Genomic DNA, 23,485 nt, shown 5'->3' on the forward strand with positions numbered 1-23,485 from the left:
GGAGATTTAGCACTTTGTGGAGTGGGTTCACTCGTCGAGCACCAATAACCACAGAACGTACACAGTGAGCGCAACAGTACGCGGTGACCGCTGGCTCGTCACTTGCGCACCTGTCTGTGGTGAGGGTCACACCTGTACTAAATCAAGCAGTGGTTACTACCTCCAGCTCTAGGTAACCCAAGAATAATCGCCCCAGCCTGATGTTATTCATTTAAGGATACACCCTTGTATTGCCCTGTGACTCAAGCTGAATCGATGCCCCCAAAACGACAATTGTATGAAGGTCTCCAAAGACGAACAGCCGCTCAAGGAACGAGTGGAGTGCGTCTCACACTCTCACCCTCATCCTGCGGACCATTGAGGTGCAACCACATTGAAGGGCTTTCTAGAAACATTTTATTTGTCATAATCAGAATTACAGGCACAGAGGGTTAACCCGCTATTCTACAGATGGTTGCACAAGAAGTCCATGTTGGTGGTAAGAGTGTGAAGGCAGTTACGGTGACTGCCACAGCATCAGGTGCACAATCGCTGGACGGAAGAGTGCACCATGGATGGACGGCAGAGTCCACATCTTATCCTGTAGTCCATGGAGCTCAGGCAGCAGTTGCCGCCTTAGTCACGCCCTCTACCTGGAAAACAGAATACAATCTGGTTATTAGAGCAGATAAAGGAATTTTACCCAAAAATATATTATACACCTTCAATGCAATGAAATTGGACAGATTCTGGGTGAAATTGGGAATCGTTCCCACTTTGTACAAAACTCCCAGGCAAAACAAATAAATGTGACCACTGGAAACTATTGATCACTGAAAAAAAAAAACTGATTGTTGCCATTCTTTGCGCGCCAGTAGCCTCAATGGCGTGGTCCTGGTAACTTGAAGTGATTCACGGGGAGCGGCGCAGTCCCCCACAGTGATTGGAAGGAGGCGAGAGAACCCTGTTTTCCACTTGATGATCTCAGATGACAAGGAGAACCAATAATATATGTGGTGGCACGCGTCATCAGTATACATGCCCGATACCCTACCAGACCAGTCCTGGCACACAACCCTTTGGAAGCACGGTGGAACGCTAAGGAAATAACTATATGGAATATTTCTAGAAATAAATTGCTGCTTTCTATGGGAATTAAGTTGAAGTCTTACAAGGTGCTCAGACACTTCCGATACCCAATCTACAGCCTGCCATTAAATATAGCTGTGTTGAACTTTGAAATGTATGTTGGGCAAAGCAGTTTAATGTGTAATCTGGATTTCAGAAGTTTCCCATTATAAAACATTGTAAAGAAAAGCATTACAGCTAGATACATGTATTCTACCAACCACCCTCCTAGCGGTTTACGTGCAGTAGTTAGTTAGGTGCTGGAATACCTTCTGGAAATGTTAACTCAGACCGCCCGGTAACACCGCCCCTAGCTCCACCTAGTAATCGGCCATTGGGGATTAGATTTTTTTGTAGGTGGTTCCAGGTGGTGGGAACAAACTCCTTTTTGGGGCCCAGGACTTATTTTACATCAGACTTTAACCCAGTGCAAGAGAAAGGCGAGGAAGGAGGGGGAGAATGATAATAAAACAGTGAGAAAGGGGGGAGAGATGAAAAAGAACTGGAAATGAGACAGGAAGGGTAGGGTGTTGGATTCCAGACTACGCACTTCGGTTTACAGTAGCCTCCGCATTCAGCTGCACTAGCTGTGTGTGTGCAAGAAAACCTATGGATCTCTGCACTTTGTTGTGGTTCTTGTTTTTACAAATTCAGCAGTGTCTACCCCAAACGTGTGGCTGCAGCCTCTTTCTGCTCCGTTCTGGAGCATAGATAAAAATAATCAGCTTTTTTTAGTCAAGAGGCAGTGCAGATGCCCCCGGGGCCAACTTCTGGGTACGAGGCGTAGTGAATGCCAGCCTGCTGCCTCTTGGACCTGTGCGGGTCCAGCTCGTAGATATGGACCTCCAGAGCCACCTTCTGGGCACCACGAAGGGTGAATATGGAGTGCCAGCTGATGCCTTCTAGGTTTGGTCACCCAGAGTTCCGGGTCACCAAGTCACACCCCTGATCAGACTGTGCTCCCCATGTCATCATTGTGTGGCTGATGTCTGTCAATACATTACCTGGGCCAGAGGACTTGCTGCAGGGGGCGCTATACTCTGCATAGCCAAACTCATCTGTGGAAAGAAGAGACGCCATGAGTCACCAATGGCGGCACTAGCGGCCAAGCCTTGCTCCCATACTAAAACCAATCAAAGCCGAACACAGTGTGAACCACTCGCTCCAATCACCCTGGACAGTCCAAACTAGTGCCCTATAGATCACCCTTCAAGTGAGGATCTGTGACTCGATGAATATTCACATCCATCTCTTACACGTGGTCCTACACACGGGAGAATCTTTACTTACAGACATGAATACGACCAGTAATGCATGCTTGCTGAGGCATGTATAACTTACATATGGGTCATACACATAAGGGGAAGCTTTTCTTAACTATGGTAATGAATGCCAAGCGGTAATAAGTGCTGCGGCATGCATAACTGCCACGCGCCTCAGGGCATGCCTATGCGCTTGGTTCAGGCTGGTCGTCTTTCCCCTTAATCTATCATATACAAGACCCCGCCCCCTTCCTCAACAGAACCAACCAAACCATTAACAAAATACGCCTTTGACAGCAGTTTGATCCTATGAGTAGAGACACAGGCCCCCCCATCTTACCTCTCTCGTAGTAATCATAACCGAGAACCCTTGACTTTTGGACATTTTCCACCTTCGTAGTTTGCTCCACCCCAAAGGAGAAACTGGTTACATTGCTGGAAATCTGGGGACAAAAATAGAAAAGTAAAACCCTCACTCATCACCCAACATGTACCTGAGGAGGCGGGTGGAAAGGAGCGACTGGATAGGAGTGGTGGGGGAGGCGCTTATCCACTCCGCCTGGGGGGTGGAAGTACTCCAACAAGGATCAGGCCACCTTCATCTTCAGTACAAGACTAACCAGTAGCCTGTGGCCACGAGCAGGTAGGGGGACTACTAGTCCAGAATACTGTCGGTAAATGTGGATCAGTCACCCTCGTCAATCAGCCATCTGCATCCCTAGACCCAGCGACATCCCTAGACCCAGCATTTAAAAAATGTAACAAGTCAAAGTGCTAAAGGCACGTGTTTCAGAGGAATTGCTGAGTAAATAATACTTTCAGACCCACATTTAATCTGTGATCAGGTTTAGGAAGAGTTGAGGTGTATTTACCCAGAAAGATGATGAACAAGAAATATTTGGAGGTGGGGGGGGGGGATCTGCATGTGGTGGGCCCACCCGGACGTGTTTACTCCCTTAAACAGACTCTTCTGGGGATTGTTGCCGCCAGCATACTAGCCTGCTCACTATTACATGTCGTGGTTTTTCATTTTTCTATTCAGGTCCCTGGAGAAGGTTGGGGGAGACTTTCTGAGCATATTCCACCGTTGACCATCGCTGGACTGTGAAGTCATAATTCATAGTGCCAAGAGATGCAGCTGGGCGATGGGAGCTTTAGAGATGCCATCAGCTGGGCTGTCTATGAAGTGAGACCAAAAAGGGAGCAATCATGTCCGGGCCAGATGACGTCATTACGGTATCCCAGTGATTGTAACTACAGATCATGTGAGAATAGTACCGAAGGGAGGCTGACGGAAGCTAAAAATCCTTCCAGGTCCAAGCCTGGAAGAATCATTTTGACATACAAACTACTTCAGAATGTTGAATTCTTCAATCACCGCCTCGCTGGTCAATGGGGGCTGGTTAATGGAGGCTACCTGTAGCCTCACTGCCTCACCGGTCACCTGAGTGTCTGGATAATGGAGGCTACCTGTAGCCTCACTGGTCACCTGAGTGTCTGGATAATGGAGGCTACCTGTAGCCTCACAGCCTCACCTGTAACCAGAGGGTCTGGATAACGGAGGCTACCTGTAGCCTCCTCTGTCATCAGAGGGGCCTGGATAATAAAGGCTACAGGTAGCCCAGCCACGTCTGTCACCAGAGTCTCGCTAGCTGAGGCTACCTGTACCGTGACCAGTGGTCTCCGCAGCACGCCCGAGTCACAAACCATGAACAGTTCGAGGTCTGTCTACCAAAAAGCAAAGCAAGTGGTGGCCTCTGGTTAACAGAGATAAAGAGGTCCCACAACAGCAACTTTCCTCTCTTGCTTCAAAGAACTCTGTGCTTTAGAAGAAATCCGTAGCTGTCAGTGGGATGAACCGAGTTTCACAGAGATCAGGAATGACAACACGTGAAATGTGCAGGGTCATAGTTCATGCGAGTCTTAAAGTTAAATATTGGAGTCAAATATACATATGAATGGACTTCCCGCCGCTGGGCAGAGGAAGTACATGACTGAGCAAAAGTAAGGTGGCCATGGCTATGTGCACTAGGAACCAGACCGTGCGTGTGTAAAGCGCCAAATATCACTCCAAACTTTTACTTAAAAAAACCAATCACCCCGCAGCCCAGCTCTGTTAAGATAAATTGTATTCCTCTGTCTGATGTAACATTTCCTATACATTGATTTACACGCTATGATTCAGTGCCTGTGTAATGTGTCTGCAATGTAAAGTGCTTAACATCTTACACTGGTATTAGTGGCGCTATTAAAATAAATATGAAAGAGAGGGGTTATAGAGACTTGAGGGTCACTGTTAAAGGTTGGTAATGAGCATCCATGGCGGAGGTGGTCATTGGGGCGCCCACAAACATTGTCATACCAGGCGCCACCAGCACTAAAGCCGGCCCGGTCCAAATGGCACAAATAATTACAGTGAAATTATGAAAACGTCCGTCATTGCAATTTGAAACATTGGCAGCTATGTTGCTGCATTTATTTTCTTAATAGGGCTAGTCTTCAGGGTGATTGTGCGCATTTGTTAAGGTTTTTGTGTTAATTGCAGCTCATGATGGGTGCTGCGGTTAACATGAAAACTTTAATAAATGCACAGGGACATCTTAAGGATTTGGAGGGCCCTGGGCCAAACTAATTTCTGGGGCTCCAATCAGAACCGCTTTGGATTGAGGATCCAATTTCAGCTTTTTCATGTCCTTCTTGGCCAGGTCGCCAACACTGCAGAGGCACACTGGTCCAAATTCTAAGTGTGCTTCCATCTAATATTCAGGGATAGTGGTATGTGTTTTCAAAATTGTAACATAGCAGGCAGAAGGAAAATGAGAGGATACTAGTGAGAAATAGGATTTAGTGGCGGAGAAAGGGAGAGAGGAACAAAGGAGAAAAAAAGTAATGGCGTAAAGACGAGAAATGGAGAAGGGGGTAATGGAGAAATTGGTAAGAGAGGGATGGAAAGAGAAACGCAGCCAGAGGGTCTGGAGAACTGGTAGGGAGAATGGAAAACCGGTAAGAGAAAGCAAAGAACAGACAGTGAGAGGGAAATGGAGACAAGAATGGGATGGGGTGAAGGGGAAGTGGGTAAATGTGGAGTGGGGCTGATATGAGGAAGAAAAAGGAGAAGGAGACGGTGAGAGCAGCTGGGGAGTGGAAGGAAAAAGGACAAAAGATATGTCAGAGAAGACAGTGCGTGTAGTATGGCAAGGCTTCGGAAGTAGCGTCTCTGCGTATCGACGTTGGGGGTTCTATAAGGGGACTTTTTCGCCCTCTTGTCATTTCTAAACGCTCGCTCTATCTAACCGTGCTCACCTAAACGATCTAAGAAGGGTGGAAGGCTGGATAGGCCTTGCCAAGATGCCGGTCTGAGCAGATGGCAGCTGCAAGGGTGTAAATGACTGATCCATCTGTCTGGAGTATTCTCTTTACTAACACTGGCGCATTTCCTACAACACTCTCCAAACCACTGCCTGCAGGTACGAGCTGTGGGTGCTATGAATGGACTAGTCTTGCACTGGCATGGAGTCTATCCAGCGTGACCCCCTGTATGCAAGACCCAGTGCTTCCCGTAGATTTTGGCTTCCATCGAGAAAGCTCCCTTGTTTGTGACATTTCCTCCTGGTAATCCCCACATCTCACATGTAGGGCCTGCCTCATGTGCTAACTGGCAGATTTAGACTCTTAATCAGCACCTAAAGGGTCCTTCCTCACATTCCGATTGTGTGATGTTCCTAGCTGACAGTGGGCGACTTATGACGGACACTACGTTCAGGGCTTTAAGTGGGCCGGGTCTAGCCGGTGCTAAGCAGCGGCAGTTTTTAAAGTGGGCCTCGAAACTGGTCTCTATCGGGCTCTGTTTTGTGCCTGGCACAGGTGGTCCTGCAGTGACAGCAGGCACATGGATGTGTGCTGCTCACACTGCTCACGTCCCCCTTAGAGGAGAAGTTGCGGCATGACGTCATGCCAGGTGAGCGTTGTAGAGGAAGGGAAATACTTTAAAGAGACTCATTTTCTTTCTGGATTTCCCTTCTCTTTTTGAAACTCGAGAGCAACATCATCATCGTGGTGTCGTCAGGGATTTCAGTGGATTTTTTTTCAATATTACATACAAGCCATAGTTGCTGCCTATTTATCTTATGCAACTAACAACCACTGACAAAGCCAATAGTCTGACTTGTAGGTATGATGTTACTTGTTGTATCATATATCTGGATGCAATGAATGAGCAAAACACAAGTCGGGCGGCACACTATGCCCAGCACAGAAACATTTAGTAAGTCACCCAATCACCCGCAGCTCAACTTTGTTAAGAGAAATTCAGCACTTCTATAAACCAGGCGTTTGCTTTACACGCCGTGTTTGTAGACATGCTGAATTTCTTTTGTTACTAAAGCGCGGCTGTGGGCAGATTGTGTGCTTTTGTTTAAAGTATTCATGTTAATCGCAGCTCGTGATGGGCGCTGCAATTAACATGAATACTTAAACAATAGCACACAATATGCCCCGCAGCCGTCCTCTAGATACAAAAGAATAAAACAAGTGCCCTCAAATTCCACAGGCTGCCGCAAGGCTTACCTGCCGCTCCTTCGCCTTCTGTTCAAGTTGGACTATTCCGCCCAGGAAGTACCCGTTTATACCTGCCGCTTGCTTTTTAAAAGCAGCGGCGCGAATGCTCTTGCGGGATCATGTGCGGAGTGTGAGCGCGCCACACACGGCACTGTGCTCTCATGGCAATAGAGGTGTGTGCACTTTATTGGAACAGTGGTCCTAAGCAACATTCACCAACCGCAGCTGGGAGCAGGCACTCAAGGGTCAGGGGCCATGGAAGTCAGACAAACTGGACGTCCAAGTACCCAAACACAGCGGATCCCGGTGAGGAGGGAATGACAGGTTAAATCAGTTTATGTTCTGGGACGTAAATAAAAGAATGCATGCGCACTTACGCTGTTAAAGTACACCATGACGTGGCCAGGGGGAGAGGTCTCAAATCTGGAAATCACCCTCTTATTCTTCAGCTAGTTGAACAAGAAAAAGAACAATTAGAGTAGGTTAAATAAACATTTACAAAAACAGGTGTTGTTCCAAGACACAATGCAAACAAGGAGATGATGGACGGAGTGCTGAAACTTTTCAAACACTCACCCCCAGTCACAGATCTGGGTTGAATCCATCATCATTCTTTTGCTCACTTTGCTACCCCAGTTCAGACACAGCTATATGCAAATCAGTCTTGACCCATGGGAACAGTCCAGCTCGAACTGCCAAGCCATGTCTTCCCTGGACCGCAAACAAGCATCGAGGGACCGGTTTCGGGCTAACGGCCTTCTTCAGCCAGGCTAGCTTGAATCCAGTGTGCTTTGTTCGCCTTAAGTTGGCAGGGTATGCCCAGACGTGGGTCCCTTGCTCACTTTGCCACTGGATTCAAGCTAGCCTGGCTGATGACGGCTGATTAGCCAGAAACCGGTCCCAGGATGCTTGTTTCTGGTCCAGGGAAGACGAGACTTGGCAGTTCGGGCTGGACTGTTCCCACGAGGCACAGGGTCAGACTAATTTCCATATGGCCATGTCTGAACTGGGGTGGCGGAGTGAGCTAAAGAATGATGGATTAAACCCAGATCAGTTGACTGGGGGCGAGTGCTTGCAATGTTCAACACTCCGTCCATCATCCCCTTTGGTTTTGCGTTGTTCCAAGACACAGAGGTGGGTAAGCCTGACCACTAAGAGGGAATGTCAAGCCAAGGGTCCGACTTGGCTCTGAGACCCAAGCAACGAATACACATTTTTGAATTGGAGTGTTTGTCATATTTTTGCATGCAAATCTTTAAAATGGAGAAATGTTTTATATTAGATGAGACAGGGGCATTCGATAGAAGTGATGGTTTCTAAACATCAACTAAGAAACAGTCGCGCTCCCAACACCTGGATGCTGGTGCTATTGCATTTCCCCTTTAGAGGGCGCCATGTCAGACAGCTCAGGGTGGATTGTCCCAATCGGAAGCAGTGTCGGCACTAATTTGCATAAAGTGAAACATGTTGCATGTTACTCAAACTAGCTGCCAGTATCTAGACATATCATTCCCTAGTGTATGTGGTAGGGCACACGCTTGCTCACTTCGGGTGATACACCAGACAAGAACCGAATGCTCACTGTGCTACAGAAACCAGCTATATTTTATCAATAAGACCTAACTAAGACAAAACTGATCTGGGGTCGCTTGTGTACGCTTCTGGAGGAGGGCATTCCTGGCATTTTGGGATTGGCTGCTCCAACAAGAACAGGGTCAGTACTGATTCGTGTTAGGTAAGTCTTTGTCTAGAGTGGCACAGCGGGTGAAAAACGATAGATTGGAAACCTGCCCAGAACGATATTTAGTGGACTGGGCTATTTGCAAGCTTACCGTCATCATGATTAATGAACCAAGGCACAAGTCAGTTGCTGTGTGCCCCTATATGCTCCCTAGAATAGTTTGATCCAGCGAGTCTCCATGAAGCGTACAAGGTCTGGCTTTCGTATTACAGGGCTCAGTGAACTGTGATGGCACCTCCTTGGGGTCATTTCACTGTACACCAATTGCACAGTTGAATAGTTGCCTTGCAACTGAGACCAACTGCGCTCATTGAAACAAATGGGGGCCTTTCATGAGCAAGGACGATGGAAGTTCCTCCTGCATTGTGTGGTGCGCGATGGAAGGGGATGGAGGGGGAATGTGGACTCACCCTCCACCCAACTCACCCCCACCCATTCCCCAGAGTTTCCACCCTTTACCTCTCTCAGGGAGGCGTCATCAGATCTGTGTCCAGAGGGTAACTTTACGTCCACAATGGCCATGTTGGAGGAGTTGCGGCTGCCGGAGTAACTGAAGGAGGGACAATAAAACTCAAGTTAAGTCATGAGTTGTGATGACTAAAGCAACATTTGACCTGCTGGGATTTACATGGAGAAGAACCCCCCAGGGCTTCCTCCCAGGGGTCATAAATGTGACCTTTAACCTGTAACTAAGCAGGGAAGGATACTCAGTTTCAACTTACAAACATTATTCCTCCATCATTCATATTCAATGCAAACAATCAATAACAGATTTACATAAAAAGCCACAAAAACAGAACAAACTTCTCTCATTCAGCAACCACAAACCGCTCAAACATCACTAATTAAATATGTAATGAATCAGAAAGTGCACAAGAAAATGCATCACTCAATATCGCACTTCAGTCTGTCCCCTGAGCGCCCAACAAAGCATCAACCAGATGCCTGAACTATCGCTTTCAGGGGGAGCCTGGAGCACCCCACAGTAGGTCTCTAGGAGCCCTGGCTTGCCTTTAGGTTTCACTAAAGGGGAATGTCTCAAGCACCAGGAAGCTATTGGACGCTTAGACAGGTTGGAGAAATCAAACCTCTCTGGCTTCAAGGCGGTGGGCACTTGAAAGGGAGGTCACCCTTCACGTCGAAGCCGCCGTGGAGACGGTCAGTATGGACTCTGGCTTTATAGGAATCTATCCGCAAACCTTCGTAGTTCATCCTCACTGGGGAGTCGCGATCTGGAGAGATTTAGGGGATAGGAGCACTCCGCCTCTAGGCACATTTTTGTTCTGACTGTAGAAGTGTTTTAAGAAACTACCCATTGAACGATTGAACTCTCGCTTTCAGCTCCACTGGTTAAAATAAGTTACCCTAGTAATCAATATGGCTTTTGGTGCACACTAGTCAACCTAACTATCCTGTACTACCCAAACGATGAGCAGACCGCAAGAATATTCAACCACAATAGAGGTCAGCACGCTAAGTACAAGACACTAGCAAGGCAGTTGTGAGGGGTTAGAAGACCAACCCAATTATAGTCCAGTAAACATACCAAGATCACCCGCAAAAGGGTTGGAGGCTGTCCTGCGATAGGGCGGTCAACCCTTGTACTCTCTACTCAGCAGGGACTCTTTACTCATACATGTACCTGATATTAATGTGGATAGCAAACTTTGCTTGGGCTTCCTGGACGCATGTCTCTGGGGATGTCCACGCTTCGATATCGAATGAGGTTCTCATGGCGGCCAACTCAGTATTGTATCGAAGAGTGGTCTACAAGAGAGGAGAGCAAAGCAAAGATGGAAATGTTCTCAGCGTTGAGGGATATTAATCATACACAGGAACACAACCAGAAAATACCAACTAGGCGACCTTCCCAACCCACAGCATATAGCTACAACCAGTAAAACAAGGAATAACCGCCCGCCTCCCAATCAGAAGGAGACACTGGGTGTTAAGACTGAAACCTGAAGAGCCCCACCATCTCATAGAACCATGTCCCAAACTAACGAGGAGTCAAACGAGATTCAAATGTTTGGCAGTGCGTAAGCAGCTTCCTGTCCAGGACTAGGACACAGCTTTTTGATGGTGTGTGGTGTAGGGGTGTAGACCCATGTCCCAATCTACGACTCCTTTAGAAGACTTCAAGGGTTAAAGGTTCAAAGGAGAGAAAAGAGGCCCTCGCTGCCTTCAGAGGAGTCTTTATGGATGAACAGTATATGGTTGAAGGGTCTCAACCGGGATTTGCGTGCACGTGCCTATAGTGTAATCAACTTATGTGATCCGACAGATGCTCGTATTGGCCCACTGATGGATTGAACCATGACCCAGGTCGGTAGTGCCTGCAGATTGGAAACCTCTTCTGCACCCAACCCCATAGTGAGATGGTGCGATCTGTGGCTCACCTGCAAGTAAACGCAACCGGTTCCGGCCACATTCGCTGTGTAGACCCCAGGTACCGTTGGCAAGGTTTCGCGTTGCAGAAGAATCTGGTTGTCTTTGTTTACCTGGAACTGTTGAAGTTGGGTTCCTCCGGAGCTGAGGCTCACGGTGTTTGTTCCATTTGGGGCATAGGTGAGTACCTGAAACCTGGACATGGCGTGAATGGCGACGGGGGTGTCCTGGAAATGGAAACATCCTACATTACAAAGAGGGCAGTGATACCTCTAATGAGGCTAGAGTTGTGTATAATGCTGAGCCTCAAACACATTACTAGAAATACACGTAAATATCAAACAGACCAGGTTGGAAGTGTCTCTGGCCACAACTGGAACCGGATAATATTTGGTTTACTAAGAAAAGCCATGAGTTAGGAGTGAGAGGGACGCCACCCTGTGCTACACGAGGAAGCAGCAAGGTTAGGGGGGTTTGATGCAATCCATGAGTACTCCACACACTTGTAAACCACCACTGCCCAAGTGAAAAAGTTTCACTGTGCGGATAGACCTGCACATTATACCTTTTGATCAGGGGCATGTCAATTTGATAGATTACATCTATATCAACCTGGATTCATGGTAGTTGGTTGATCTTGTAACTGAACAAAGAATCGAGAGTGGTCAGGACCGGCTGATGGGAAGTCAAACGGTGCCATTGAGGTCTATCCTGAACGATCAGGCCTGCGTTGACAAAATGCGCACTTCTAACAACAAATAGAAAGTCCATTACCTGGCAGAAGGAATTGTGGACCAAAAACTGGCCCTGATGGAGCTTTGAAACTCCCAGCACAACATGCTCAGGGATTTCCAGGAAATTAGACTAATGACCCAGAGTTTGTTCCAAGATTTTACATTTTAATCAATCAGTCTTGGTAGCATAGTAACTGACAATCTGAACCTAGAAGAAGTCATAGCACTAACTGTAACCCTTTGGAGACAGAGTGGTTTGACCAGGAAGGTACCAAGTTAAAATCTACACTTTCACTGGCACTCAAAACGAGGCACTCCGCTCCTGATGGGGAGAAAGCTCCTCAAAGTTTGAAGGCAGAAGCATAAGCGTCTTGTCAAATACAAAAAAGGTCAAGTTGGCAGGCACTCGCGGAAGCTCTTATAAGCAAGAACATCAGGTGCTTCTGGGAGATATTAAGTTGGGGATCAAAAGGCACCCTAAGAAATCTGGAGTGCAACGTCAAGCCAGATTCCTGGTTCAACTACTTTTCTTTACTATACAGTTCTACTCGGTAGTTCAGTTACTATAGCTGGTGGAAGAGCAGCAGACAAGGAATGCATTATGGACGAGATTCACAGTTATTGCTCCATGCGCTCTAGAAAGCAACTCATTGAGTGATGAATTCTCTGAATGCGAAGTACATTTAGCAACCCTCAGACAGAAACAAAACAAGGTTCCAGGCCCCAATCAAACACCAGCTGATAGATTCAGATGAGCTCTTACTACATGGCACCTAGTCTAACCCTAGCCTCAATGCGATAGGGATCCGGGAGATTTGTACTGCATTCGTGGAAATCTGCCACAATCATCCCACTATCTATTGGCCAATCTCCCTCCTTGATGCAGGAGGGAAAATATAGACCAAGCTCTTGCACACTCGCGTAGATGATTGGATGTGCAACAATGGGACCATCAACGCATTTCAGGTAGGTTTTAGGAAAGGCCAAGGTAAAATTGACCAGGAAAAGCGGTTATTTGCCATCGGCATAAAATATACCAGTATCTAACTATGAAAATTATATTTAGGACTTATAGATCTAAAAATGGCTTCTTCCACAGTAGTTTGCGCCCTTGTTCCACACTCGGCAAAAGCCCCTCCTTCCCGTGGCACACCCAGCAGGGCCCCCCGTTGGCACACCCGGCAGGGACCTCTAAATTCTATGAATATTTTATTAAAGCACTGGCTGCTCAACCAGCGGGCGCCGTGCCGCTGGCGGTAAAAGCAGTGATGGCTTGAGGTCCTTTCCCCCCAGCAGCTGGTTGCAAACTGATAACTACAATGGCATGGGGTGGGCACACCGTCAGTCATTGGCAGTGTGCTTAGATTCCAGACGTTTTCTGCTTTGGGCGAGGGGCTTCAGGAGTCCCGGGCGAGGGGCTTCAGGAGTCCCGGGCGAGGGGCTTCAGGAGTCCTTCACTGGGCTGAGAGGACAGCGCCTTCTTCAGTAGCGTTGACCAGGGATCGGGGTGGTCAAGGCTTGCTACAGATTGATGCTCTGCGTGCACCAGTTTGGGGGGGGCTGCTCCACAAGGGCAGCATCAGAGGCCTTGCCAAGAGAAGAACTCTACACCCTTACACAGCTACTGACCGGAAACACGAGGAGTACATCCCTTCCTGACCAGTCGTCACAGGTTTGTCCGCCAGTGCTCAACTTGTAAAAACGTAAGTTCCAGGGGTCTCATGAGGCGGCCACTGCAGCCTGCACCACCCACTGCCCCCAACAGTGCTGCCAATGACAGCACCGAACCAGCTACTGACCATCACACGTGTGACAATGGGACTATTCCAGGCCCCCCAAAGCTATAAGAATGGCTTGGTCAGCAGGTAATCATCGTTTAATGTACAGTGAATTAATAATTAACTGTTGTGGTCATCTCTAAATTAGACAGACAACGCCACCTTGTTTCAGACTGACCCAAGCGCTAGTGTTGACAATTAAGTGCTGGTTCCGAGCACCGGAAACCACCGGGTCACATTAAGCACAGACTCAGACCCCCTCACCATGAGAACACACATCGCTCCCCTGACTTCTCTGAAGGACTGGATCCAGCACGGCCCAAGTGAGTCCAGCCAACAGACAGGACATCGCCAAGACCTTTTGTTTACATCCCGACTTGGGCACATTATCAGTGATTCTACACAATGTCACTTCTGCTCTATTGTGCTACTGGTAACAGTATGGTATTATACGGATTGGTTTTCCAGCTCTCGGTACCCTCAAGGCGTGTTCCTGTGCAGGTGTTTACTTCGAGCAGGGGCAGCAGGGTGCGCTGTCCATCCACAGACAGCAGCGTGTTGCTGTGCAGGTGTTTACTTCGAGCGGGGGCAGCAGGGGGCGCTGTCCGTCCTCAGACAACAGCTTGTTGCTCTGCAGGTGTTTACTTCTAAGCTGGGGCAGAAGGGGGCGCTGCACATCCACAGACAAGCTGCGTAGGTGTTTACTTCTAAGCTGGGGCAGCAGGGGGCGCTGTCCGTCCATGTGCAGGTGTTTACTTCGAGCGGGGCCAGCAGGGGGCGCTGTCTGTCCACAGACAGCAGCTCGTTGCTCTGCAGGTGGTTACTTCTAAGCTGGGGCAGAAGGGGGCGCTGCACATCCACAGACAGCAGCTCGCTGCTGTGTAGGTGTTTACTTCTAAGCTGGGGCAGCAGGGGGCGCTGTCCGTCCATGTGCAGGTGTTTACTTCGAGCGGGACCAGCAGGGGGCGCTGCACGTGCACAATCCATAACACGCACAGATGCAACGTCCTTGGTACCAAGGTCATCATTTTAGTAATGCGCCTCCCCAAGGCTGCGTGATTTAGCGCTCAAATAGTAATCAGACCGAATGAGGTCTTCACCTGTCTTCAAACCTCCAGACTCTTAGACTGTCAATGACGACCTTATGTACTTACTGAAGCAGGCACAGTCTCTTCGGACTTGCGAGTTTATCACGCATGGAGTAATGGGGCCACTGTGTGTAGGCTGTGCGGATGACAGTCCAGCCCGATGCACTGGTTCGGCCAATGCTTGTTGGTCATTACTGGCGGCTGGGGGTGGTGGAGGGACTCTGGCTGGAGGGCCCGCTCTGCCGCTCATCGGTTTATGGCTGTTAAATCCTTCTTTGCCTCACAAGCACGATCTGTATCCATGCAGAGAAGTGTTCACTGTTTTACACCACAAATGTAACTCACTCTCTGAAGTCTTGGTCAACTGCGTTTGGATTTTCTACATGGTGAAAATAGCACCGAAATAAACAGATTTCATAATAATAATGGTGAAAATAGCACCGAGACATCGACCGATTCCTGGAGGGTGCTGAAGTACCGAGGGCGAAGTTCAAGCTTGAAGGGACAGAGGGGTGTAGGGAGCTATAACGTAACGTTGGCATATTACAATGAAGTAATACAACTCTGCGGTTAGATGTGGATTATTACTTCGGACAGAGGTCAGGGACGTGGGAAGAAAGAATGGGGCTCACTCAACCTTTGCCCAGATGTGAAGATAGAATGGGGCTCACTCAACCTTTGCCCAGATGTGAAGATAGAATGGGGCTCACTCAACCTTTGCCCAGATGTGAAGAAAGACGGGGGCTCACTCAACCTTTGCCCAGATGTGAAGAAAGACGGGGGCTCACTCAACCATTGCCCACATGTGAAGAATAGGGCTCACCCAACCTTTGCCCACATGTGAAGAAAGAAAGACGGGGGCTCACTCAACCTTTGCCCAGATGTGAAGAAAAAATGGGGCTCACTCAACATTTGCCCAGATGTGAAGAAAGAGTGGGGCTCACTCAACCTTTGCCCAGATGTGTATAATTATTGCAGAGTTTTTTTTTTTTTTACATCACATAGAATCAATGTCATTCACGACGTGTAGCCAAACTGTGCCTAATAAATATGTATCTCATAGTATGCACGCACACTAGTGCGTATTTCACACTGATTCTGGGGTGGGACTGTGCGTAGACACCCGCAGAAGAGTCGCTCAACGGCCAGTTTGAGTGACATCTAATAATATCTGCTGGACTCAGATGGGGAGCCGTGAGAGACCCGCCAGCTTTCCTTTTTAGGTCTCGCCTGGCTTAGGCTGCGCAGACATGCGCAGTCTCGCTGGCGAGATTTAATGATTTAGGGTAGCTTTCACTAGCGGGGTTTAAGCCCCGCCCCTCTTTTCCATTGGCTGGCGTCACCGTTTATGCTAAACGGTGGCCAGCCATTGGAAAAGAGCTTCCAGTGACGTACACTTTTCTCTTTTAGAGCAGTCCCAGTTGGACTGGCTCGCTTGACTTACGTGTGTGGTTAAAGGTTTCTTATCTTAATGGGGCCAAACACATGGCCCCATAGAGATAAGAAACCTTTTAGCAGGCGAAGCCTGGGACGGCAGAAAAAGGGAAACGCTAGTCCAAGGGGGGGGGGGCGCGCTACCTGCGTTTGTTTATTAGCCGAGAAACTTTTCAGTTCCTTGCTGTGTATGCGTATATTTTACTGCTTTAAAAAAGTCATTGAGGCCGTGGCTAAAGTTTTCTGATCACCACAGACATTACTTTGCCCAGTGTTCCTTACATTCATGCCCAGCAGCATGTGATGTACTGGTTGGGCTGAATTAAACCCGACATACAGACTCTGACGTGGTTTGTGACCGAGGACGGAAACCGAAGCCATCAACAAGCTACTACGCGGCAGGCATTGAAGGCTTCTGGCTCATCATTGGAGGAGGAGTATTTGAGAAAAGAACTGGACCAACAGGCAACATAACATGAAAACATACACTCCAGGCAAAGGCAAGGGGGTGGCCATATTTGAACAGACTATTCCTTTAGAAACAATGATCCGCTGCAGTAAACGGTGAATTTAACACGTCGATAGTACAATTTAAAAAAATACGAAAATGAAATCCTTGTGCCTTAAAAGATGTTGTAAATATGATAATTTCATAATCAACAGTCCACACGCTGAGCTGTAATTGCACCTACATATCAAGTTGAATTGATTTGTGCCTTTAACCTGCATATTGCGCGCTCATTGATATCTGCAAAAAAATAAACTTGTCTGATTCATGCTAAAAAAAAATATTATAAAATGTTCATGCCATTACATTTGTAATTTCATGTAATTCTTTTCCTGGAAATGTTTCTTGATAGTCGATGGTTTTACGTGTTTTGGGCTTCTTTTGGTAGGATATACACTTGTTTTGGGCTTCTCACTGAGGGGAGTGGCGCTTGTATTTGGATTTTGAGATCCATTTGGGAAATATTGTCTAGCACTCATCAAAATCGATATTTACTATTCCCTTCGAGCATAGCTCACCTATCCCTTGGTCATATACCTGAATTGCCTGCCTTGTAAACTTGATCGAATTCCCCTGGATATATTGGGACATGCTATAGAACAGAGGCCCTATCCCCGGCCTTGCGTACTGACCGCCTCCGATGTAGACTCCATGGCCCCTCGCTTGGAGCTCGAGAAGGCCGCCTGGCGCTGGGCGGAAAAAGTGCGGCCCGAGGAGGCATACAGGGTGCGGCTGGAGCCCTGTGTGCGTGGGCTCTGCAGGTGCGGGTCCTTTTCCATTCTGCTATCATTTAAACAGTGTTGATGTACAGGGTTCGTCTTTCATCAGTTTTATACTAATACTTCACATGTCACATCAATTTCTCTATTATTGTTATTTTCCCTCCAAATCTGGGACATGCTTTAAGTTCCATGTGGGCAGTCGCCTGCATGTGTCTCCTCCGTCCCTGGGTGGCACTGCAGACGCTTGGAAATGCATATTTTGGACATTGTCCGAGTGGCTTGGAAATGGAAACTTGCTCATTGCGTATGTCTTGTGCTTTATAATATTTCAGTTTCCTATAACGTTGCAGACCTTTCAAGCCCAAATAATTCAGTGCTTTTATTTTAAAAATGTAGAATAATGTTTATATTTTTCTTTTTCCCACTTTCTCTTTTTATTAATACAGACGTGAACGTTTGCTTAAACCTAGTAGTACGAGTGAGTAATCTGTTAAATTTTCCCTCGATTCTTTACAAACGCCGAATGAAAACACATTGGGGCAGATTTAAGAGGTTTTGCCGTAGGGAAGCGCAGCAGGCCTTCCTGCTGCGCTTCCCTACGGCAAAAGAAAAGGGCAGGGATGCGCCGTATCTATAAAATGCGGCGCATTCCTGTCCTTTTCCCCTGCGCCGGCGCACAATGCGCTGCCTGCGCCAACACAGGCACCTCTGCACCATGGTGCAAGGGTGCCTGCGTTGCGGAGATTAATATTTTTGTACAGGAAGGGAAACCTTTCTGTACAAAAGTAATCACAAGAGGTTTTTCCTCTTTGTATGTGTGCTGCAGAATGCAGCACACATAGAAAAAGGAAAAACGAGGAGAAATAAAGATATTTCTCCCCGTTGCGCCTCCCTTACGCCTCCCCTGGGGAGGCGTAAGCTTTTGGCGCTGCCTCAGATTTACGATTTCTCATAAATCTGGGGCAGTGTCAAAAGGCCATGGATGTTGCTGGGAACGCCCCGAGCAACAACCATTGCACGCCTCTTTAACGTAGAACACTGCGTTAAAGGGACTGATATTTATGAGGCAGCATTAAGCCACAAAAAGTGGCTCAGTGCTGCCTGATAAATATCACGCAGGCATCTGTGCCACGGAACGTCACAAAAAGTGACGTTCCGATGGCGCAACGGGCCTCATAAATCTGCCCCATTGTATTTGTATATTCGTTATGCCTCGTCAGGGGTAGTAAGCACTACATGTAAACACATTTCATACCATACCCATAGATGCCTCTGATCCATTTGCGTCCAAAATCGGATTAAACACAGGTTTTTGGTAATAATTTAGAACATTCCACAACATCGTATGAGTAACACATTGTTTCATTCATCATGGTTCTTCATATCCACTCCCGATCTTCACGTTCGTACGCATTCATGCATGCATGCACGCTTCAAATACGGTCCATTTTCTGCAGGTTCTTTTCGCATGTATCCTTCCTCTTTTCTGAGCATGCTGAAAGTTCAAATTTGTGGCTTCAATTTCATATAGTATGTATGTTTGTCTCTTGGTGTACTTAAAAATAAATAAATAAATAAAACAGTTAAAGTTGCACAACAGCCAGGCAAACCGTAACCGGCATACCTACCAGATGCAGTGCTTATGACCTCATTCCAAATGAAACCGTTGTAATTACAAATGTAAATTATCTTACAGATGAGATTACATAGCACGGTGTCATTGCCCCTTTATCAGAGAGTTTAATGAAATATCATTAATTGGTTTGATTATGTGTTGTGCAGTTACATTTGCTATGAGGTGTTGATATTTATAGTCCTAAACTTTGATAGCATAACATTTCATTCGGTGTGCGAGCGTGGGCAGCAGGTATGTCCATTTCTGCTATTGGATCACCTCACACTGGGTGACTAATCAGCCTTTTCACAAAGAGCTTATCTGCAGATCCGATTCAGTGACAGGGGCTACTGTGGTATGTGTCCTCCGTGAGACCCAAAAATAGGCTTGCTTTAGCAAAAACATGTTTTAGATCGCCGTGGGTCAAAGCAGCTTTCTCAAAAAAAAAAGTTTGGCTAAAACCACGTATTATTGCACCAAGCAAATCCGCAGTGAGTTGGAAACTGCATGTTAGAAAGCCAGTGTATTTCTGAAGGTTACAAGTTTCTGCTGCAGGGGTTTTCGGAACCTCTTTGTGTTACAACTGACAAACGGTAATTCATTTGATCAAAGAACATACTTCTGAGATGAATTCTTGGTCTCTGAGGAGCATCAGAAGTACTCACTGCAGGAGGATGTAACAAATCCACAACATTTCATGTTCAGATAAACAGGTCATCGAGTAGGAGCACAGCATTACATATTCAGCCTGAAAACCTAGCTCCCAGGGTTTAGAAGATAGTGCTAAGAAGCAGTGAAAGAGGCTTGCGCAGCAAGTAAGCCGCGGCCAAGGAGCAGTCACAAGAGCAGGATACTGCAGTGTTGAAAAGGAGTCCCTGTTCCAACGGGTTCGTGCATGAGAAGGCGGAGATTAATGCTGGTCACCGAGCAGAGTATCCAAGTAATGTACAAGTTATTTAAAAAAAAAAAGAAAATGCTTTGACCTACATTATATATTTTTCAATCATTGATGCCCATTTATTAAACTAAATTTGGCATCATACACATACATATTAGCTTGGGCGAGGAAGCAACCTTCAAATAAATCTTTGTTTTTATGGACATTGACCCAGGATTACAAATAGGAGCAACATTTTTTTCCTACTTTATTTCCACTTTTAAACATGGAAATACATGAAGCTAAGGATGGGTACACATGGCTCAACGAGCATGTGAGGACGTGTCTATGTTCCGGTTTGGACGATGCAGTGCAATGATGCATCAGCGTCACATACGCACGTCATCAATGAGAATATTGAAAGAATCCAATATCTGCCGCCGCCGCCTCCTACTTCACTGGTGGAGAAATACGAGGCTCTGAAGGGGTGCTCATCCCTTGACAAAGTAAGTCCGGATAGGAAAATCAATGCCAGAAAAAATGAGCTACATTGTTTTCCCAAAAAAGAAGTTTCCTTAAGAGTGGCTGGGCAGGATATCATTCATTCAATAAATAAACAAGCATTCAAAATGCAATAGGTTTCGCCTTTCATTAGGTTAAAGCCATTTGCTTTGCTATACAATAGCATTAGCAAAGCAAATGGCTTTAACTTAATCAAAGGCGAAACCTATTGCATTTTCAATGCTTGTTTTACTAACATTTCACGGTAATCTTTTGGGGCTTAGTGGGTGTGGTGGTTTGACCCCAATAATCTGTGGATAACATGACAGCTCCAGGATTGAGTCAGTGAGTGTGGATGCCAGCTGCGCGTACAAGACAGTACATGCAGTCCCACACCGCCAAAGCATGGCCTCTTTGCAGGGTCCTTCAACTCATCTAATACACCTCCCAGAGCGACCACCTTACCGTGGAAGAGGCGAAGCCTCCGTTGGAGTTCATCTGGCGACCAAGCCACTGGGCCATGCCGGCAGCGTGCGTCAGGTCCTTGGGGGACAGGTCCTTCCTCTGGAGATGGCACTGCAGGTAGGTGGCGGTCATGGAGATGTCACTGGAGCGAGCCCGCCTTGGTAAGGCGAAGAAGAAGCGGTCTCCGAAGGGCAGCTCCGGACCCTTCAGGTACAAGGAGTTTCCTGAGAAGAAAGGCAGAGGTCGTGACTGGTCAGATACGTGCAGGGGTCTCTGCAAGCCCCTCAGTCTGCACTTCACAGCAGAGAGCTCCTACCTACGCACACTGGGGCTTCCACGGAACACCAGGAACATCCTCTCTTCCGGGTACATCCCTGGCTCAAACAGCCCTTCATTCCACAGGTCACACACCCCTTGCATCAATAACAGACTCAAAGAGCCCCCCCACCACCAGCCTCCCCGTCGGTCACTCCACCCCCCACCAGCCTCCCAGTCGGTCACTCCACCCCCCCCACCACCAGCCTCTCTGTCGGTCACTCCACCTCCCACCACCAGCCTCCCTGTCGGTCACTCCACCCCCCACCACCAGCCTCCCCGTCGGTCACTCCACCTACTAATGTGACTCATGCTGCACCGTCGGGGCCTCTGGTTTGTACTCAAGTCCACCACTCTCCTCAACCAAGTCTCCGTGCACATATCCCAGAATTCATCCCACTGCAGGCTAGAAGCCCCCTGCCAAGTTCAGGGCTCCAATGTGCCTGCACCAACAAGTCTACCTTCCTGCATTGCGTGCTCCTATGCGCCCCTCTCCTGCTGCACCGAGGGTCCCACTGCCCACCTAGAAGGTTCCTTTCTGCTGTCCTTACACATCCCAGGCTCCAGCATACCCTTATTCATCAAACCTGCTCTTCAGGGCACTGTCCTGACTCCCCCAGCGCATCCCACACACAGCAAGGACATCCTCACAGCGACCAGAGGCGTTCATCAGGACCAGGAGCAGCACCACCTGGGACCAATGACCAGATGCATTCAGTAGGGCCACACTAGGACCAGGAACAGCCACACCTGGGACCATTGACCAGATGCATTCAGTAGGACCACACTAGGACCAGGAGCAGCACCACCTAGGACCAATGACCAGACGCATTCAATAGGACTAGACCAGGAGCAGCCACACCTGGGACCAATGAGCAGATGCATTCAGTAGGACCAGGAGCAGTCACACCTGGGACCAATGAGCAGATGCATTCAGTAGGACCAGCCACACCTGGGACCAATGAGCAGATGCATTCAGTAGGACCAGGAGCAGCCACACCTGGGACCAATGACCAGACACATTGAATAGGACCACACTAAGACCAGGAGCAGCCACACCTGGGGCGTGTTCAAAGCGACTGCATCATTCACACATCTGAAGCCACCGCTGTGCTCTATTGAATGGTTAGAAGTGGGATTAAAAAAAAAAAAATGTTTATATAGGATTCCAAAAACTGATTAAAAAATACATGCTGTCAAAATGCCAACATATGCGAATATCACTCTACAAACTTTGACCGATCTTAAATTCCTAAATCCAGACAAACTCAATTATCCCCTACTGTAGAATAAAGCAAATTTGTCATCCTAACTTCAGTCCGAGCATATTTGGGGCGCGCAATTAATGCTACATGCGGACAACACTTTGGGCCTATAGGCTCCGATCATGGCTGCGGAATATTTTCCTTCCAATGTACATCAAAAATAAATTGTAATTTTTCTTCTGTCAGATTCTTCCTGTTTCAAGAAAATTTCAGACTTTTGATGAGGGAAAAATATTTTTCCCTTGATCGAAACCTCTTCCCCTACATTTTGATCAATTTTTTCAGGGTGTCCGCTTGCTATTCACATCCTGAAATAGATTTACTACTTGCCTAGGCACATTTGTGAGCCTTTTAACAGAGTACAACTATCAAAAAGGAATTCTGAAGTGTGCTGGAAACAGATTTTAGTAGGATCAAGGATATCCAGACCCTCTACATGGTGGTGCTGCCTTCATGATAAATATTCACTGGAATCCAATTTGCAAACACTATCATTTGTGTGCTATAAAGTTATCAGTAAAAATGTATGCCTGTGTAAAGTTCGCATATTTCCCATTAAAGCAGTCACTGTCTGTAAATGACAGTGCACTACCACACCATGCTTTAATTGCATTAAAACATGCCCCTCCTCATGCCTATTAAAGGTAGGTGGGTCGCGATAGTTTGTCGTTCTCAAATGAGGGTCATTGTGAAGAGTTTGGGAACTGCTGTACTAGACCACTGCCAGCTTATCAGGTTTCCCCCGGTAAGTAATAGAAATAAATCCCCTTTTTACGCACTGGTTCAAATTACAACTTGCCAGGTATTTAATGCATCCGATAATTGCGGTAAATAATTCAACCTATATTAAATTTCATCAGGCCAAATCTGCTGAATTTAACAGGGAAAAACCATGTGGTACTTACCGGATCTTACGTGTTTTGGTGCGTTAAACACCAAAATCTGCATGTTCTTCCCCTACAACTCATAATCGGTGGTATTTATTGCGCTCAAACATGCCCCGTGATATCGTTAGTTAGGTGCGATAAATGCCACCAGTACTCAGAAGGGCCTAAGCACTGCATTATATGGTACCAAGTCACACTGATAGAGTTATGTCCTCCTAACAGCACCTCCACATCATCCCTG

General features: G+C 47.2%; 1 protein-coding gene across 1 annotated transcript in view; it reads right to left on the reverse strand.

Annotated features, from left to right (window-relative positions):
- Positions 1-1,459: 1,459 nt before the first annotated feature.
- Positions 1,460-23,485, reverse strand: part of LOC146813443 (ovostatin-like) — a 365,994-nt gene continuing 343,968 nt past the window's right edge. The window contains exons 29-35 of the mRNA XM_085620205.1: positions 20,778-21,001; positions 11,067-11,282; positions 10,310-10,434; positions 9,127-9,217; positions 7,304-7,375; positions 2,710-2,812; positions 1,460-2,165 (exon numbers count right to left, since the gene is read on the reverse strand). Of these exons, the coding sequence (XP_085476331.1) occupies positions 2,020-2,165; positions 2,710-2,812; positions 7,304-7,375; positions 9,127-9,217; positions 10,310-10,434; positions 11,067-11,282; positions 20,778-21,001 (977 nt within the window). The 3' untranslated portion in view covers positions 1,460-2,019. The remainder of the gene's footprint in view (positions 2,166-2,709; positions 2,813-7,303; positions 7,376-9,126; positions 9,218-10,309; positions 10,435-11,066; positions 11,283-20,777; positions 21,002-23,485) is intronic.

This window comes from Triturus cristatus, chromosome 7, assembly GCF_964204655.1.
Source record: "Triturus cristatus chromosome 7, aTriCri1.1, whole genome shotgun sequence".
NCBI lineage: Eukaryota > Metazoa > Chordata > Amphibia > Caudata > Salamandridae > Triturus > Triturus cristatus.